Source organism: Rhinolophus sinicus, linkage group LG16, assembly GCF_036562045.2.
Source record: "Rhinolophus sinicus isolate RSC01 linkage group LG16, ASM3656204v1, whole genome shotgun sequence".
Taxonomy (NCBI): domain Eukaryota; kingdom Metazoa; phylum Chordata; class Mammalia; order Chiroptera; family Rhinolophidae; genus Rhinolophus; species Rhinolophus sinicus.
Genome location: NC_133765.1, coordinates 28,560,781 through 28,578,767, shown reverse-complemented (window position 1 = coordinate 28,578,767; position 17,987 = coordinate 28,560,781). Strand labels below are relative to the sequence as shown.

At 48.5% G+C, this 17,987-nt stretch overlaps 1 protein-coding gene across 5 annotated transcripts in view; it reads right to left on the bottom strand.

The window, feature by feature from the left end:
- Positions 1-780: 780 nt before the first annotated feature.
- The window catches only part of KSR2 (kinase suppressor of ras 2), a 343,303-nt gene continuing 326,096 nt past the window's right edge, over positions 781-17,987 (bottom strand). For 3 of the 5 annotated variants that reach the window (XM_019753947.2, XM_074321394.1, XM_074321397.1), the window contains 4 exons: positions 13,917-14,048; positions 9,809-9,938; positions 8,734-8,867; positions 781-4,283 (listed from right to left, as the gene is read on the bottom strand). In XM_019753947.2, the coding sequence (XP_019609506.2) occupies positions 4,277-4,283; positions 8,734-8,867; positions 9,809-9,938; positions 13,917-14,048 (403 nt within the window). In that variant the 3' untranslated portion in view covers positions 781-4,276. Of the gene's footprint in view, positions 4,284-8,729; positions 8,868-9,808; positions 9,939-13,916; positions 14,049-17,987 lie in introns of those variants that run through there. The other 2 variants (XM_074321396.1, XM_074321395.1) reach the window with 1 other exon arrangement.

The following is a 17,987-nucleotide window of genomic DNA, read 5'->3' as shown; positions in this document are numbered from 1 at the left end:
GAGGCTGCTCAGACACCTCCTCACTTCACAGACAAAGCCGAAAAAGACACAGCAAGCACACAGCTCACAGGTCTGTTCCTCTGCCACTGAGTGAGAGTAGAACTAAAAACAAACGTCGTGTCACCAACCACTTCAGACTGCGCTGAGCACATGCATTCAATGGTCATGTGACAGTCAAACTACAGATAGGCCGTCCACCATCATCCACGAAGCCCAGAGCTGTTGGCTACCAGTGATGGAGGTGTCAGTCAGGGGCAGATTTAATTAAAAGCAACAGCAATGCCCTGACCCTTGTGGCCCAGGGGTTCTGGGGACCGAGCTCCCAGGGGGGTCTGCCATGGATGGAAGGTGACCCATCAAGGCACAAAAGAAAGCTCCTTAGAGGGTGTTATGGGTTGACTTGTCCCCCCTAAAAATGACAGGTTAAGTCTTAACCCCCAGTACTGCAGAATGTGACCCTATTTGGAAATAAGGTCATCACAATGTAATTTGTTAAGATGAAATCAAACTTGAGGAAGGTGGGTGTCCTTATAAGAGCCAATAGTCCTGCTGTCCTTATAAGAAGAAGGAAGTTCAGACGCAGAGACAGAAACCCATACGGAGCAGGTCATGGGACCATGGAGGCAGAGTTTGGTGGGATGCAGCGACAAGCCAAGGAATGCCAAACACTGCCAGCAAACCACCACAGGTTAAGAAGAGGAGGCAAGGAAGGGTTCCCTGACAGAGGGAATCAGAAGAGGTATGGCCCTGACCACACCTTGATTTTAGACTTCCAGTCTTCAGATAGCATAAAACCTTCTTCTTCTGGTTTTCCCCCCATTAGAGTATGTAAAAACCAGCTGGTGCGCTGGACGTGGCCCACAGGCCATAATTTGCTAGTCCCAGCTTTAGATCTCTCAAGGTGGTGATTGGGCCTGGGCTAAGTGTTACCATTTCCTTCGTGCTCTTAGGTGACCAGCCGCAGGTGGGGACAAGAATGGCGGGAGGTGAGGGAATCTGGGTTTGTGTGGAGGTTGGGGGTGGGATGTGTGCACATGGGATGGGAGGTGTGAAAGTGGCAGAACCAGGTTTCCTGAATACAGGAGTCTAGTCCCCAGAGATCCATCCAGGGACAAAGAATCCCAGATAGAAGTGGAGAGAAAGAAGGGGGGCTCCATGGCAAGGCGAGATGTTTCTCTTTTTCTCTTTGACCCGTAAAAGGAAAACCAGGACAAAAGGGGATTAACTGGAGACTGGGAGTCTCCGCTTCTCTCTGGGGATGATGACATGTGGGGACATCCCCACAGAAGACCAAGGGAATGTTTCCCCTGCAAAAGAGTCCCTGTTTGGTGAAACCCCTGTGTCCTGGAAGAGTTGGGTGGAATCCACTATGCAAACCCACATGCCTTTCAAAGAAGGCAAGGTAAGGCTTCCTGGTGAATCTTCACTCTGTGGACTGGTGCACTCGGAAGCCTGTATGTGTGGGTTTGCTGAAAGAGAGGCACAGACAGAAACAACATGCTGCTGGGTGCTGGGTACCTGCTCGCGGCTGTGATGAGACAAGTGAGCGCGTTTACGTGCGCGTGCGCACACACCCACACCCACACCCACACACACACCTTTGTTTCTATAGGAGTCACAGGCAAGGATGGCAAACTGTGATGTAAAAATACAAACACCCCCTTTTCCTTTCTTTGCAAAAGACTGATGAATGTGACCTCCTCCCAACACTTCACTAGTGAATAAAGGGTGCGGCCACCCAGAAAGCAGTGGCTTGGTTTTTTCTGGTTTGAAATGTCTGAACAGCAAAGCTGGCCTCTAAACAATTCAGGGTGGTATAGCCAGGAGGGTGGCAGGGAGGGGCTAGAAGCGGGTGTAGGCTGGCTGCCACAGCTGGGGACAAAGTAAGGACGTAGCAAAGAGTGAGGTCAAGAGCAAGTGATGTGGGACCCAGGGATGGGCCCAAGGAAACCGTGTCAGCAACGCAGAGAAGCTTCAAAGGCACAGAGAAGGTTAGGGCTTCTCCCTGGGTCCCTCAGGCCCTGTCCGCAACCTCAAGCTGGTGCTACTCGATGGATGGAGAAGGCAGCCATTGGAGACCCTCCAAGGCTCTGCGTGACCATGGTAGTTAATGCTGGAAATAAGAGGCTAGAGGGAGCGGGTCACAGCTCTGGGGAGCATTTCAGCTTCAGAGAAGCTGCACCCTGCCTGGTTCTCCCTTTCTCGTTTCCTCTCCCAGCACAAAGGTCCATGACAAAGACTGGAATCCAAGGACCTGAGTCTGGGTTGGATTTCAGGCCCTCAGGGGACCGCTGGGAAGAGGTCAGGCCCAGGCCTGGGGTTGGTCCTCTGGTTGGCTGTTGGACAGGGAGGCAGCTGCTGCCAAGAGCTGCCCCCAGCAACACCAGAATGGCTGGGGCTTGTGCAAATGTGTGTAAAATGTCTCCAAGACACACAAATGAATTCAGAGCCATGGAGTTCTCAGTTCCCCCGAAGAGAAACACTGACTTAGGAGAAGCCCACATGGGGGCTTTCAGTCTCTGGTCCCATACAGGTGGGAACACAGGGAAGGCATTCGGGAAAGTTCTTTGCGAGGCACAGGGGATTCCCTTGCCCAGGGTCTTGGGAAGCCTAACTAGTCTCATCAATTTCCCAGTCAGGAAGCAGGGTTGGCCCCCAGAACATGAAGACCCCCTCTCCTGTCACCTGGTTGGATGTTGAGTCTGAGCTCAGGTAGGGTTTTTGAAGTCTTAGTTCCCCTCTCTGGGAGGCAGATGTCTGGATAAGGTAGCAACCAGAAAAAAAAAATCAAGCCTGGGCAGTGCCTAGGAAGTAAAGAGAGGCCGTGGGCCGCCCCTGGGCATGCTGCCTGCCGCCCTGTTATTGCCCTAGTGGGGAGACAGACTTCCTTTTGGTGCCAAAGCAGATGAATGGGGACCAGGGCTTTGGGAATGTAAGACCTACACTTATTAGGTATGGAACATCAGCAACGTAAGACAGAGGCTCCCGGCATCACTCTGCACGCCCGACCTGCTTCCAGCATCCTTTCTGTGGAACACCTGATCCCAAGGAGGTGGGGAAGAGCCGCCAGCCCAGATGGGGGGTGAGGGCGAGGGGCGGAAGGCAGGGGCACTGACCAGACATAACAGACCTCTAATGGGGAAGCCTCTCTGGGCCTCAGCACCAGGCTGGAGTTGAGAATGCAGAACCTCTACCAACAGCCTTCCTCTTTGCCTTCCCAACAGGACATTTTAAGGGCGAAGGGGAGGGGGGAATCCTTTGCAAACAGGATGCTGTGTGTACACCATATAACCCAACATACACGTATCCCAGGAACCCGCATTTGTCATTGTGGTGGACAGTCTTAGCTGGTGTAAGTGCCGAAGCAGAGGGAGGGGAAAAGAATGTCCTAGAATCCCCTCCCCAGAGCCCCAGTTCTCAGGGCCCAGACTTCAGGGGCTGTCATGGGTGCAGGTGAGCTGTAAGGAGCCCCCAGAAGTCATCCTGGCTAGAGAGCCACTGTGCTTTCCAAACGGCAGGGGTGGGGTGGGGCCAAAAGGGGCAACGCTGTCCCAGAACAGGAGAAGAAGGCAGCAGTAGGGAGCTGGAGCCCGGAGAAACCCAGAACTCAGGACATGCAAGACTGTGTTGCTGCACTTCAGATCTATACAGGCAGCTGACACAAACTGTGACAGGCTGGGGTTGGGCCTCTGGGAACAGATGTTTACAACGAAACAGCTTAGTCCCCCTGCCCAGATCTTCGCCCCACAGCTTCCCCTGAGTTGGTGCTCAGCTCTGCATCCCATCCCATCTCCCCAGAGAGCACAGCTGGAACCACTACACAGATACCAGACAGCCGAGGAAACTCTCTGGAGCTGGGGCAGCCTGGCTCTTGCTGGTCAAAGCGTACTAAGAGCAGACGCATCACGCACCTAGACACACATGGACACACAGTCTGGTCCCGCGAATCTGCCCAGGTCGGCCTCCTGCCCTCACCTCCAGGGCCCAGGGGCTCCACATTCAGCCTACACTGCCCCGTGCCTCCCTGATCAATTCCGTGTCTCTCTGGCTGGTCCCGCTAAGTCCCAGCTCAGGGGTCCCCAGCCCTGCCTGAGCAAAACGACATAGGTTTGGGGTACAGGGAAGCCATTGAGCTCAGTTGTGCAGTGCTCCCGGGTCAGCTGGGGTCGGTACCCTCTGATGGTGAACCTCTGGCCTCCTAAGCTGGCAGAAGACAGAGCAGGGGACAGGTGGCTTGGGAGCTGAGGCAGCTGGGCGCCGTCCCTTTGTCCAACAGTCACAGCCTGGAGTGGGGAGAGAAGGGAGAGAGTGGCAAGAGGTCACATGGATATGACAATGCCGTCTTTTGTGAACTAGCACGCTCTCTGAGAGCTAGGTGGTTTGAGGCGAGTGGTTCCCAGCCTCTACAACAAAAGGTGGAAAGGACCACTCTTTACTGAGGTCCTACTATGTGCCAGGCTCTGTGCCAAGTGCTGCACATACCTGATCTCATTGAAATCTGACAATAGCCTGCAAGATAGGTATATTATACCCTTTTAATAGATGAGAAAACTGAGGCTCAGAGAGGTTAAGTGTTTTGCCCAAAGGTGCACAGCCAGGAAACAGCAAGGACAAGATTTGAACCTAGAACTCTTCCCACTGGAGCATGCAGCCTCTGGACTAAGGATGGTCACCCAGTGTGTGGGTTGGGTTGAGGCCATGTGGTGCTGAAACACCAGCGTCCATGCCGTGTGGAGTCACGGAGTATGTTTGGTAAGGGCTGGAGGTACAGGAAGAGGGGGTGAGACCGAGGTGCTCACCACAGACTCCTGCTATGAGTAGCTTTGCTGACTACTGTTGAGACAAGATCTGGGTGATCAGGGGCAGAAGTTTGTGCCTAATCTCCCAGGATGGTTCTGGAAAGAGACCCAGAAGGTAAAAAGGTAATTTTTGCCTAGGAGGTGGCAGAGTGGAAGGATCAAGATCATGGACTTAGGGTCTAGACCAACCAGGGTTCCAATACTTGCTCTGCTCCTGGCTAGCTGTGTGATCTTTGGGGAGGCACTTAACCTCTCTGTGCCTTGGTTTTCTTATACGCAAAACAGTGACGATAATAGTGCCTACCTCCTAGGAGGCCTCTTAGGGTTTAGTGATATGGTGCAGACAGAATGCTTGACACAGCACCTGTCACTCATGTGTTTAGTCAGTGATACCCAGATGACAGATACTGTGCTGGTGGTCATGGTAATGATGTAGACAAGTGCCATGCAATGGACATACAATGCAACTCAAAAGAATTGGAAGCAAGAACTCGAACAGATACTTATACCCCAATAAGCACTGCAGCATCATTCAAAAATAGGCAAAAGGTGCAAAAAAAAAGGTGCAAAAAAGCCAAGTGTCCATCGACCCATGAATGGACAAACAAGATGTGGTTTATACACAGTGGAATATTACTCAGCCATAAAAAGAATCGCAGTCTAATACATGCTACAATGTGGACAGATCTTGAAAACATTATGCTAAGTAACAGAAACCAGACACAAAAGCATACGAATATTGCATGCTTCCACTTATACGAAATACCTAGAATACAACAATTCATAGAGACAGAATACAGATGAGCAGTGGCTAAGGGCTGGGGAGAAGGGATTGGGGAGTTATCGTTTAATGGTTTCTTTCTGGGGTGACAAAAATGTTTTGGAAAAGTGGTGATGATTGCACAACATTGTGAATGTAACTCATGCCACTGAATTGTACACAAAAAGGGCTGAAAGGGCCAATTTTATGTCATATATATTCTACCACAATTAAAAAATTAATAATGGAATAGATCCAAACTGACTTGCACATTTTAAATGGATGATTGATATATGTGAACTCCACCTCAACAAAGCTGTTAATAAAAAGGATACCAGGCAAGTCATCTGTTGTAAATGTTCTAGTCAAATTTTAAAAAGTTAAAAAAGTGAAATTAGTCTTAAGAGTATATTTTATTTAACCCAATATATCCCAAACATTGTAATTTCAACATGGAACCAACACTGTATATGTAATACAACAAATTATACTACATTATTTTCTTTCTACAATTTCTGAAATTTCCTGTGGATTTTACACTTATAGCCCATCTCCACTTAGATTCGCCACATTGCGAGTGTTCAGTAGCCACACGTGGCAAGTGGCTGTCATTGGTCAGCACAGCCCTAGACCCTCAAAATACAAAGAGTGGTGTGTGGACCAGCGGCCGTCGCATGACCCTGGAGTTTGTTGGAAATGCAAGCTCTTGGGCCCCACCCTAGCCCTACACAATGAGAATCTGCATTTTAACAAATTCCCGAGATGATCTGAATGCATATTAAATTTTGAGGTGCACTGCTCTGGAATGCAGGCTTGCCCCGGCCTCACCTCTAATTTGCCATGTGCTAAGACACACTGGGATTCCAGAAACCACAGCTCCTCAGAGGTGACCCCTAGGAGAGGCAAACCCGAGACCCCAGAGGTGAGTTTTGAGTTAACTGCCCACATCCTTGAGACATGCCAGCTGCAGCTGAGGCCTCTTGGTGGGTCCCCTCTGCAGATTTCAAAGCCCTAGACAGGACCCACCTCCTGGGCCTACTTTAGCCAAGTGCTCCCCCAAACCACTGCTGGCCCACTCAGCTTTGGGAAGGACTCCAGCATTGACCACCACTACCAAGTGACCAGCTCGTGACAGAGGAAACTATAGGAGCTGATGTGGTGGGAAAAGCAAACTCCAGACTAGGGAGTTGAAATCTGACTTGTGTTCCCAACTCTGTCACTGACACCCCATGTGGATGTGGTTGAATCTCCAGGCCATAGTTCTTCCATATGTAAAAGAAGGAGGTTGGATAAATCTGGAATGGCCAGGGAAGGCATCCCATGCACTGATTCTGAGTAACTGCTGGTGGCTACCAGGAGGGCTGAGTGCAGACAAATGTGCTGTGATAGATTAGCCATGTATCCATGAGTGCAGGAATAGAGCACAGACCACACACACTTGTCATCAATGAAATAGGTAATCCCCAGGACTTTTCTACTTTGACATTGAGAAGCAAAGATGACTTCTGTCTCTGTGAGGCTTTCATTCATAGCATCGTTTCATACTTCCTCTCTGAGGTAGGGGTTATGATGTGGAAAAGAAAACAGCTCCAGGCAATAAACTGAGGGCCCAAAGTGGGAAGGGACAGAGGTTGGAGTTGCCCTGAGATCTCTGGATGCCAAAACCAACCCCAGTGGCTAGACAAAGGAAAAGTCCTCCACAGGCCTAGTGTCCCCCCACCTTTACCTGGTGGGTGACTCTGGGGGAGGCAGGTGTGGGACCATGCAGCCCTTTGGGGGCCTTCTGGTTTGGGGGAAGCTTCTGAAAAGGTTGGTCATCCTTTGCATTAACCTCAATTCCTACCATGCTGACCCGGCCTCTGACCGTACCTGGGACCTCACCTTCTATTTCTCTCTCTCCTGCCCACCATGATCTGGTCCTTCCCACTTCCTACCAGTCTTCCCACCTCCACGTGCTCACTCCCACCTGGAGGGCTCTCATTTGTGATGTGGGGGCCTGGTGTCTTCCCCAAGGCTTTGTTTTAAGTTATCTCCTCAGAGGGGTCTCCCCTGACCCCGTCCCTCCATCTAAAGCCCCCCTCCATCACTATTACACACTGGTTTTACTGTTTTTTCAACACTATCTGAAATGACCCTTTGAAAACATGTTTACCTGCTTATTGTGCCCGCTGTAGAACGCAAGCCCTCTGAGGTTAAGGACTTTATTTTGTTCACCTCTGCACTCTCACTCATAGAACAGTGTCTGGCACAGTGTAGGTATTTCATACACACAGACTGAGTGAAAAAACTGAATGAATGAATGAATGCATGAATGAATGACTGACCCGAAAGTCCCATCACGCCAGACCATAGGTTTCTTGTCCTCTGTTTTCGCAGTCCAACTCCACAGTCAACTATAGAAAGGAAGGCCCTTTGGCTCCCCCTCCAACAACTAAGCTTTATGCCCCTCTGTTCATTTGAACTCCTAGGAGGGCAGAGTCCACGGGGTGATGGCCCCAATGATATGTGAGTTTTGTACCTCCAGGCACTCCTGGGACCTGCCCAGAGCTCTGACACTAAATCTCCAACTTGGCCAGGAGGGAGGTCCTCAGAGAGATGACACAGGTATCTCAGATGGAGCCACTACTGATCTCCAGGCAGGAATAGGGGGAAGGGAGGGGCATGTAGCCTCTTACTGAGGAAGCCAGAGAGACACTCATGACAGGGAGTAGCTGGGAACCTTCCCCATCCTTGTCTCTGTGCACCAGAGAATGCTGGAAGCTGACAGCTTCCGTGATGGGAGCAGGCTGCTGGCCCCGGGAGAAGATTTCCTGACACCCAGGCCTCATGGAAGGGTACGCTGAACACCTGACGTGTGGGGCTTGGTGGGTTCAGGGCACCACCTCACCACAGGATGCTCTGACTCATTGGGCATCCACTTGCATCAGAAGAATCAGGTAATGAGGTAGCCATGGTAACCACAAGGACCAAGGCCCCGCACAGCAGACTCTAGTTCCCGAACCCCGGAGCAGACGCCCCTGCACAGAAACCTGGTAGGCAAAGGTGGTGGCTGGGGAAGGGAGGTGGGTATATGGAAAGGAGAACATTGACAGAGGAGTTGGGGAGGCGAGCAGAAAGGTGACAAAGGCCAGTGGACAAGTGCAGTGGGGACAGAGGTTAAGGTAGAAGACCTACTCTGCAGACTTCCAGAAATGTCCAGGGTGAGACAGACGGCGGTTTCGCTTTGGCAGTTTCTCTAGCATGTCCATGAGCTTGGTGAAGGTAGGTCTCTCTTCTTGTTCAAAGGCCCAGCAGAAGAGAAGAATGTCCTAAAAGAAACCAAAAGGGGGTGATTTAACATAAATGGTGACTTCTTAATTACTCCTTGGTACCTTGGCTCTGTCCCTTTGTCTACCCATTTTGCCCACGTCCATATTCCTCCATCACCCATCTATCCATCATGTATCCATCTATCTCTATACATCTCAATTCATGCATTCACCATCCATCCATCCATCCATCCCCTTTCTGAGCCCATACAGTGTACCCTCCATGAGCCCACACAGGTGAGCCCTATTCTACAAGGCCTGGGATACACTCTCAAAGAGTTTCTGGCATTTTTCTCCACACGGAGGGAAAAGAGGGAATCCTGAGGTCTCCATCCACATTCCGACACTATAAGTGCCCTTCAAAGTCACAGAGGGGAAAATTAGTTTTAGTCATCTCCTCACCTGAGAAAGGAAACCTAGAGGCAGGTAATACTTAAAAACATACCAGAAAATTACTCCCTCCCTGACTCATCTGTCTTCAGATGAAAAGAGGGGATGGGATTGTTCCTGCTGTGTTTTAGTGGATGATTATTAATTTATACTCAGGCTTTTGTTTCTGTGCATTTTGTTCTGAGTTGGATGATGCCTTGGAATTTTTTATGTAAATGCAAATAAAATTAGAATTATGAATACAGGTGATATTAATGCATACCTTTTTAAACTAACAGAAAAAGAGGGATTCACTGGGTCTCCCAGCAATCCATTGCTAGGAAAAACCTTGCCAGGTGCTACTGCACCCTGATGGCAGGAACCTGAATTGCAAGCATAGTTCAGAGGTTTTGCCTTCCACGCTCCAAATCATTATAGCACAAGGCTGTGGGCATGCTTTTCTGTCACCCTTTGGGAAGGCATCTGTAACCTTGACACACAGGAAAAAGAAGGTGCAGAGCAGTGTCTGCTTCTCCCCTTGTCCCCCAGACCTGGCACTATCCCGGACTTACCGAGATTTCTTTTCCCATGCCGATCTGGCTGAGGTTTGGTTTCATGCCTGTGCCCATTTGCCAGATTATTGCCTCTGCTGGTTGAGTCTTGAAAGGCCACTCCCTGGCATGGAGTTCATACCAGATTGTTCTGTCGGGAGACATTGTTAAAGCGCTAGTGGTGAGATATGTCACTCATATCCCCTTACCAACATACAACCACTCAGCCAACAGCGTTGGTGTTTTCCTACCTGGGATGTACTTATAGTTTTTTTTCAATGTCTCAGAAGTCATGTTTATCCTAGGATACCTTCTCTGCTGCCTGAATTAAAATGAATCAAAAGCTAGAACATAAATAACTCAATAGAATGTAGCTAGGACCCTCTACTTGTAATTTTAGGAAAACGCTGTAAGGGAATAATTAGGGATGCAACAATCATTTACAAGGATGTTCTCTGCAGCTATATATATATATATATATATATATATATATATATATATATATATATATAAAATAGTGAAAAAAGTAGAAACAATGCAATTGTCAATAAAAGGAACAGGTTGCATGTATTACAGTAAGTCCATAAAACGAAATGCAATACTATACTATTATTAAAACTTTTCAAAGAAATGTTGCTGACATGACCAAAGTTCTCAATATAGAATTTTAAATGCAAAAAGCAGGGCACAAGATTGTATACAAAGGCATATGAAAGTCTTTTAGAAAACCATTACATATATATGGACAGGAGAATAAAGAGAAATATAGCAAAATGCTAACCATGTTAGCTAATTTGAGGGGATAGGATTTATTTTTTCTTTTGTATTTGTGTTTTCTAAGTATGAGCCATCCCACCGAGGAGTGGAGAGGGGAAAAAAGAAAGATCTGAGTCAGACTGCCTTGGGTTCAAGTGCTAATTCTATTCTATACTGGTAGTATGACGCTGGGCATGTCACGTTACTTCTCTGAGTCTGGATTTCCTTACCTGCCAAATTACAATGATGATAAAATTGCATGGAAGAATGTTTATCTGGGATGCTGAGTGCCAGAACAATTCGATGCCAGATTTATTCTAGAAGGATTGATCGTATTACCATTTGTTTCATAAATCATGCCATTGTAATGGCCGAAGAAAGGACTGTGCAGTGAGTAGCATGTGGAGATGGATGGGGCAATGGGCTGGGCAGGGTTTTAAGGGATGCCGGGAGGTATGAGTGGCAGTGAGGACCATCACATGCTCAGAGGACGCAGGGTGGTTGCTGAGCTGCACCAAGAGGAGAGGTCTCAGCTCACTGAGAACAAGATTCCTCAACTCACGGACCACCTAAAATCACCGTAGGAACTTATCTTTCCACTAATCTAATGTATGTAAATTTGCTTTAAAGAACAGGCAGCACCTCTTTACCCATCAGAGAACTGCCTCCAACCAGCTATTTCCAGGGTTCCATTTCTTAGCGTCTCCTCTCCCCTGCCAACCTCATCCTTCTGGGGTAGGGAAGGGTGGTGATGTTCAGATGTTGGGATGTTGAATAAGATGGTTAGGAAGTTCTCAAGTTAAGGTGCTAGGTGATTACTGTTATCCTAATAAACAATAACACTTACTGAGTTTTCACTCCTGCAGTATGATATGCCCCCTCCTTTTGGGGACTGTGAATAACAAACTATCTTTTCAACAGCCCTCATTTCCCAATCCACTGGACTTATCGTGCCTAAATAATAACAAAACCTCTACTTTAAAACGGGAGGCACTCTCATTATCCCTATTTTACAGATGAAGAAACTGAGACTCAGAAATGCTATGTATCTTACCCAGGGTCACACAGCAAATAAGAGGTTGAATCCAGTTCACCTGACTACAGAATTGCATGACTGGCCATGACGCTATACCGGAAAACCTACACTCCATCCTAGTCAAGAGTCCTTATTAACTGGGGCAGGAACTATTTGGGGAGGTAACCCTGTAGTTGATGGTTGAAGCCTGGTGAAGGAGGCACAGATAGGCTGCAGGCACTGCTCATGGGAAAGGGGGAAGGGAGGTTCTCGGGAGCCTGGTGCTGTGCTGGGTGCCTCATAGGTGTTTTCTCACTCAATCCTTAGCACACCTCAGTGGGTTTTATTATCTTTAATTTAGGGTTACGGGAAGTAGGGCTTTGAGTGGTGAAATGACTCTCAAGTGTCTGTGGTTAAAAGCGCCAACTCTGGATTTAGGATGTCCCCAAGTTTGACCTCCATCTCCACCACTGATTCCTATCAGACAAGGCACTGAGTCACTGGAAGACTCAGTTTCCTCACATGTCATTTGGGAGCAACAATACCTGCTTCGAAGGGTGTTTGTGAAGATGCCACGAGACAGCACCATGGAAACCTCAACATGGTGCTCCCCTAGCTTTTAAAAGTCCATTTTGTTCTAAGTCGTGCCTGAGTGAGACATTCCCAAGCAACAAGGTGCACCTAATTGGCAGGAAACCGGAACACTAGGTCCCTCGGTATTCAACAGTGTCAGGAATAAAAGCCTCATTAAAACTTCCTTCCAAACCCAACTTTCAAGAGCAACTCACTTGAAGAAAAGGAAATTGCTAAAGACCAAAACGCCAGTGCAAACCTAATTACTTACTTTGGTACATTTTGTTAATTACATTCTTTTTTCTTCTGCTCCGTTTATATGAAAATATAGCAACTTAATTATTGCAATGTGGTTTCAGATAACAATATCCAACTAGATAAAGATTAGGACATAAACTAATCACGGCAAATGACAGCCTCTAATGGGATTCAAGGGACAGACTCCATGCCCATTGGCACTGATTCAGTGGAGAACATCAGCACCTCTGCCTGCATCGGGCATCCAGCTTCAATCTTGTCCGTCTCTTTCCCATTCTCCATGCAGTAGAGTGATTGTTCTAAAACTCAAAATATGACTATGTCACTCCCCCTGCTTCATAACCATCAATGGCTCCCTAGTGCCGAGAAGGTGAAGGGAAAACTCCTTAACTCAGCCTCTACATCTCTGCAGGGTTGACTCTATTTCCCTCTCTAGTCACTCATCTCATGACCCCAGCCTCATTTTCTCCTGATTCTCTATCCCTCAGCTCCCTTTCCTCGCCCCTACTCCTCCCCATATGTTCTCCCATTGTTGGCAATTTGTTTCCTTCTACCTGGAATACCTCATACTACCCTCACCTGGCATACCTGTGGTTAACCTGTAACTTAGGCTCAGGAGTCACCTCCTCCAGGAAGCCCTCTCTGGTCTCCCAGGCTGGATTTGGTTTTTCCTTTAGTCCCATAGTCCTGGTGTTTATCCTCAGCATAGCACTTAGCATACTTTGTTAAAACCGACTGCTTTGTCTGTCTTCCATTAGACAAGATAGAGTAGGGACCTGTGGTAGTTTTAAAATATGTCCACAAATGCTTTCATACTCCTTCCTGCAAAAAATAGACCCAAATTCCCCTTCCCTTGACTGGATTTAGAGATTTGATTCTAACAAATAGAATACGACAGGAGTGATGATATGTAATTTATGAAACGAGGTCATAAAGGCAGTGTGGCTTCTAGCTGCCATGTTGCGAGGTCACTCAAGCAGCCTATGGAGAGGCCGACGTGCTGAGGAACTGAGACCTCCTGCCAACAGCCAGGTGACTGGGCCGCTTTGGAAGTGGATCCTCAGCCGGTCAAACCTTCAGTGACACTGCAGCCCTGGCCAGCATCTTGACTGCAACCTCCTGAGACATGGCGAACCAGCTCAGAACCATGCCCACTCAGCTAAGCCATGCTCAAATTCCCGACCACAGAAACTTGAGATAATAAATGTTGTTTTAAGGCACTCCATTTCGGATAATGTGTTCATAGGAGGCATCCGTACATAATTATTGCATGAATGAGTGATGGGTGAATGAATGAAATGAATGAGTGAGTTCGGTAACTTGCCATAGTCACATAGCCAGTTAGAAGCCAGGCACGAAGGCTGGCGAGGGTCGCTTTCTATGATACCCCGCTCAAATGGCCGCAATCTCACCCTGGAATTCAGCCACCTTTGCCCCCACAGACAGGTGCCCTAGGTCTGAAGGAATGCTTGGGAAGTGCCCCTCTGCCCAGGCTGGGGCTCTCAAAGGCCAGTGTGGGCCACCTACCCGAGTGCAAAGACATCTGAGTGCTTGGAGAAAGGGAGCTTGTCTTCCTCTGTGTCAGGAGACAGCTGGCGGATAATCTCCGGTGCCAGGTGGCACAGCCAGCCATTCTGGATGCGTAGCTTGTCCTCCCTCCTGGAGAAGTAAAGCATAGAGTGAGCCCCACATCACAGCCCAGGGAGGACCAGTCCCCCAGCACTGACCCAAGTCCCTGGACCACCTGTGCTGGCTTTCCTGTATCCCCTGTTGGGCACTGCCTGACCTTGTACTGGAGGCTGAGACACAGGGGGAGGTGGTCTAGAGAGAGACACGCAATACCCAAACCATCATCGGGTGCCTTCGCCTCTGAGGCACCCCTTTCTCCATCTCTACTCCACAAAAACAGCCGATTCTTGTTATCCATGGGAGTCACGTTCTAGAAAGTCTCCGCAAACACTGTATTAGCAAATACGGAGTTGTTGCTCCTAGGGGAAATACATATACACACGTGAGCACACACGCATGCACACCTCAGGCACAGATCATCTTCTTAAATCCTAAAAACAACTCATTCTAGTCCCTTTTATTTTCTTTATTCTACACAAGAGAAACCAAGGCTCAGAAGTGTTCAGTGGCGTGCCCGAGGCTGCCCCATGACCAGGTGCCAGAGCTGCAAAACCCCGTCCCACGGGCCTCAGAGCTGAAGCATCTTGCACTGCTTCCCATGGCACTGCCCTCTCCTGTCTCCATCCCCCCCAGTCAACTCTGTATGACTGAAACAAGAAGAAAGACGGACCCCTTGTTCATCCTCAGCTGGGAACATGTGCGCCAGGCGACTCACATTTCCCCCCACCCTGTGCATGCTCGTGAATGACTGTGAATGTACCCCGAGTATGGATGTTGGGGTTGCAAATAAATTCGAGAAGGCGAATCCGCCAATATGCAATCTGTGAATGATGAAGATTAACCGTATTTACAGAGCCCCTGCTTATGCCTAGGCTCTGTTCTTGCACCAGGAGCACAGCAGAGAATAAGACCAAGAAGAGGGTCCCTGCCCTCCTGGAGCCTGACCTTTGGTGGGGAAGGTGATGACAAATGAATGAAATAAATAGGAAAACATACAGACAGCGATAAGTGTGATGCAGAACATTTAAAAGGGGCTGTGTCAAAGCTAAGAGGGAGTTTGCTTGAGATACCATGTGAGCTAAGATTTACCTGACATAAAGGATCCAGCCACAAGAGAAGGCTCTTCTAAGCAGAAGGGAAAATTAGGACAAAAGCCCACGGCAGGCCCTGTCTGGCGTGTTCTAGAATCCTAAAGAACATCAGTGTAATTGGCATACATGATGCCATCCCATGTATCTATGAAAACGTATATATCCAACCCCTTGATGACGGGTCTTAAGTGCCTCTCCTTTCATTACTATACATAATGCTGCCATGAACATCTCTGGGTAGGTACCACGAATATATCCCACCACCCACATCTGATTATTCTTTACGGTAAATTCTTAGAAGAGACGGGAAGCTGGCTCCCTTCACACTTAAGTCTTTAGCAAGTACAGAACTTTCCATTGGGGACTGAAATCTGACCTCCTATGAGGCTTCCCCTGATTCAAGACTCCCAGGAAAGGGCTCCTTAATACGGGGAGAGTAGGAAGGAGGGGGAGAGGGAGAGATAGATACCTCGAAACATCAAGAGTGAGCCTGTGAAAGACAAGAGCCTCCAGTATGTGGGGACCTGAGGCTGACTGAGTCGTATGGTTCTTCTGAGCTTTGTAAGGTGTGATGGATGCACTGTCTCCTTAACTGCGTGCGTTCATATCCCATAATGATTCTAACCATATCTGAACACCTTCTAGAGCGGTGCTGTCAAACATAACTTTCCATAATGGTGGAAATGTTCTCTATGTCTCCTGTCCAACATGGTGGCCACTGGCCATCGTGGCTTACGGAGCAATTGAAATCCAGCTACTGCAACTGAAGAAGTGAACTTTTAATTTTATCGATTTTAATTAAAGTCAAAATAGCCATACGTGGCTAGCGGCTACCATACTGGACAGACTATTATTTACTACAAATGGCTTTTTGACTTCGCTATTTAATAGGTTACTTTTTAATGGGACCATAAGTGGAAACTAGCACTTTTTAAGTACACGTTAGAGTTAATATGGAAAATGTTTGTTCACATCTTCCCTAAAGGCATCTTGCAGACGATGATGGGGGGAGGAAAGAAGCCTGATGAGCGAGGCTCCAGGAGTTTGGAGTTCTTGCTTTGGTCTAGATGATTCTTTGGGTGGAGGCTGTTCTGGGTATTGTACCCACTGGAAGCCAATAGCATCTCTTCTCCCCTGTTGGGACAACTAAAAATGTCTCCAGACATCACAAATGTCCCTGGGGAATGGGAGAGCCCAGTTGAGAATCACTGTTCTAATTGATACATAAAAATAAGAAAATGGTCCAAACTTCAGTCTTTCAGCATTAGTGACACGTAACCTGCTCCTATGCTCTATGCAGCAGACCTGACAGAATACATCCTCTGCTAGAAAACAGGACTCGAATCCATTAGCCAGCCCTTGACTTGGCAGGACAATGAGTCCCTGCTTCTAGAATTGGGGACACTTGCAGGGTTCTGAGGATCCATCTGTTGTTTACTAGCTCTGTGACCTTGAGCAGACACAAGTCTCCATTTTCCCATCTGCAAAATGGGTACATTAATTTCACATGGTGGGTGTAAGGATGAAAAGGAGTCAATGCAGGGTACAGGGCTGTGTCTGCTGCTGGTGCCACACATTTAGTGGATATCATTATTACCTACGGATTTTTTTTTTTTTTTTGTATCTTGACTCAGAAATGAAGTTGAGACTAGAGCCAAAAATAAGAACATCATCCAAAAGAGGGGCCAAGGCATGGCCAGTTGACATTCTCTGACATGATCAGGCCATTGGGGGTCGGGTGGGGTGGAGTAGGATATTGCTGCTGAGACAGCAAGCTTCCCAGTTCCCATCTCTTTCCAACCACCCTTGTTGCCTTTTCCTGACTCGAGGGGTCAGTGGAGGTTTGGAATTGCAGGGTGGGGCCAGGAAGAGGAGTGGTGGCCACTTGATAACCATGAGCCTGGGGCAGGCATGGGCACATGCCTGGGAGGGGGCCAGGAGCCAGGCCTAGCAGACACCCTGGGGTGTTCTGTTCCCATGGCGAGGGGCCCAACGGTGACAAACCCAAATCATCTTCATTATGGTTATTATTATGGTTAATAGCAGCCTGCAGCAGCTGGCACAGTAATGCTGGCATCTAAGGGACACCTTTTTTTGAGGATGGCAGAACAGCTGCACGCTGGCAATGCTGGGATATGCTTGGGGAAGCCCTGGGGTATGTTTGCATGTTCAGGATATGCTCACTTCACTGGGTCACCCCCACCCCCACCCCAGGCCAGATCTCCCTGAGCTGGGTACCCAGAGCTGTGACCAGCCCAAACTCTACCTGAGGGGAGGGCAGGAAGGCAATTAACTCCTGCGGAGTGCCTACGGTACGGCAGGTTGTTCAACCCACTTCATCCTCATAAACCCACAATCGGATGGATTGTGGATCGCTGTTCTACGGATTGGACTGGATCAGATCCCTGTTGCACGGATGAGGAAACGCGTACGTGACCTGCCCAAAGTCACGGAGTTTGTAAAACGTGACAGAGCTAAGATCGACTTGACTGCAAGTCTTTAAAACCCCAGAGAGTAGACTCTTCGCCACAATTCTGCACTAATTCCCGGAGAAACAGCACCATGAGGGAGCAGAATTCTAAACTAAGCCCCATGCGTCACTGCAACAGGGATCAAAGCACAGGAAGCCATTGATGGCTACTCGTCAGTAACCAAGAAATGTGGATTTCTTACTGGGAGTTGACGCTGAGAGTTCCCTGGCCCCTCCGGACACAACCAGGTTTGTGTTGACAACCAGGCTGGGGCAGAGCGGGGAGGAGGCGTTGTCTGGGTAACACAGCCAGAAGCCACCTTGCCCTTGAGGTGAACTCCCTTCCTGGTTGACACTGGGCCTCCATGAATGAGCTACAGGGAAGGATGCCGAGGTCAGTCCATTTCC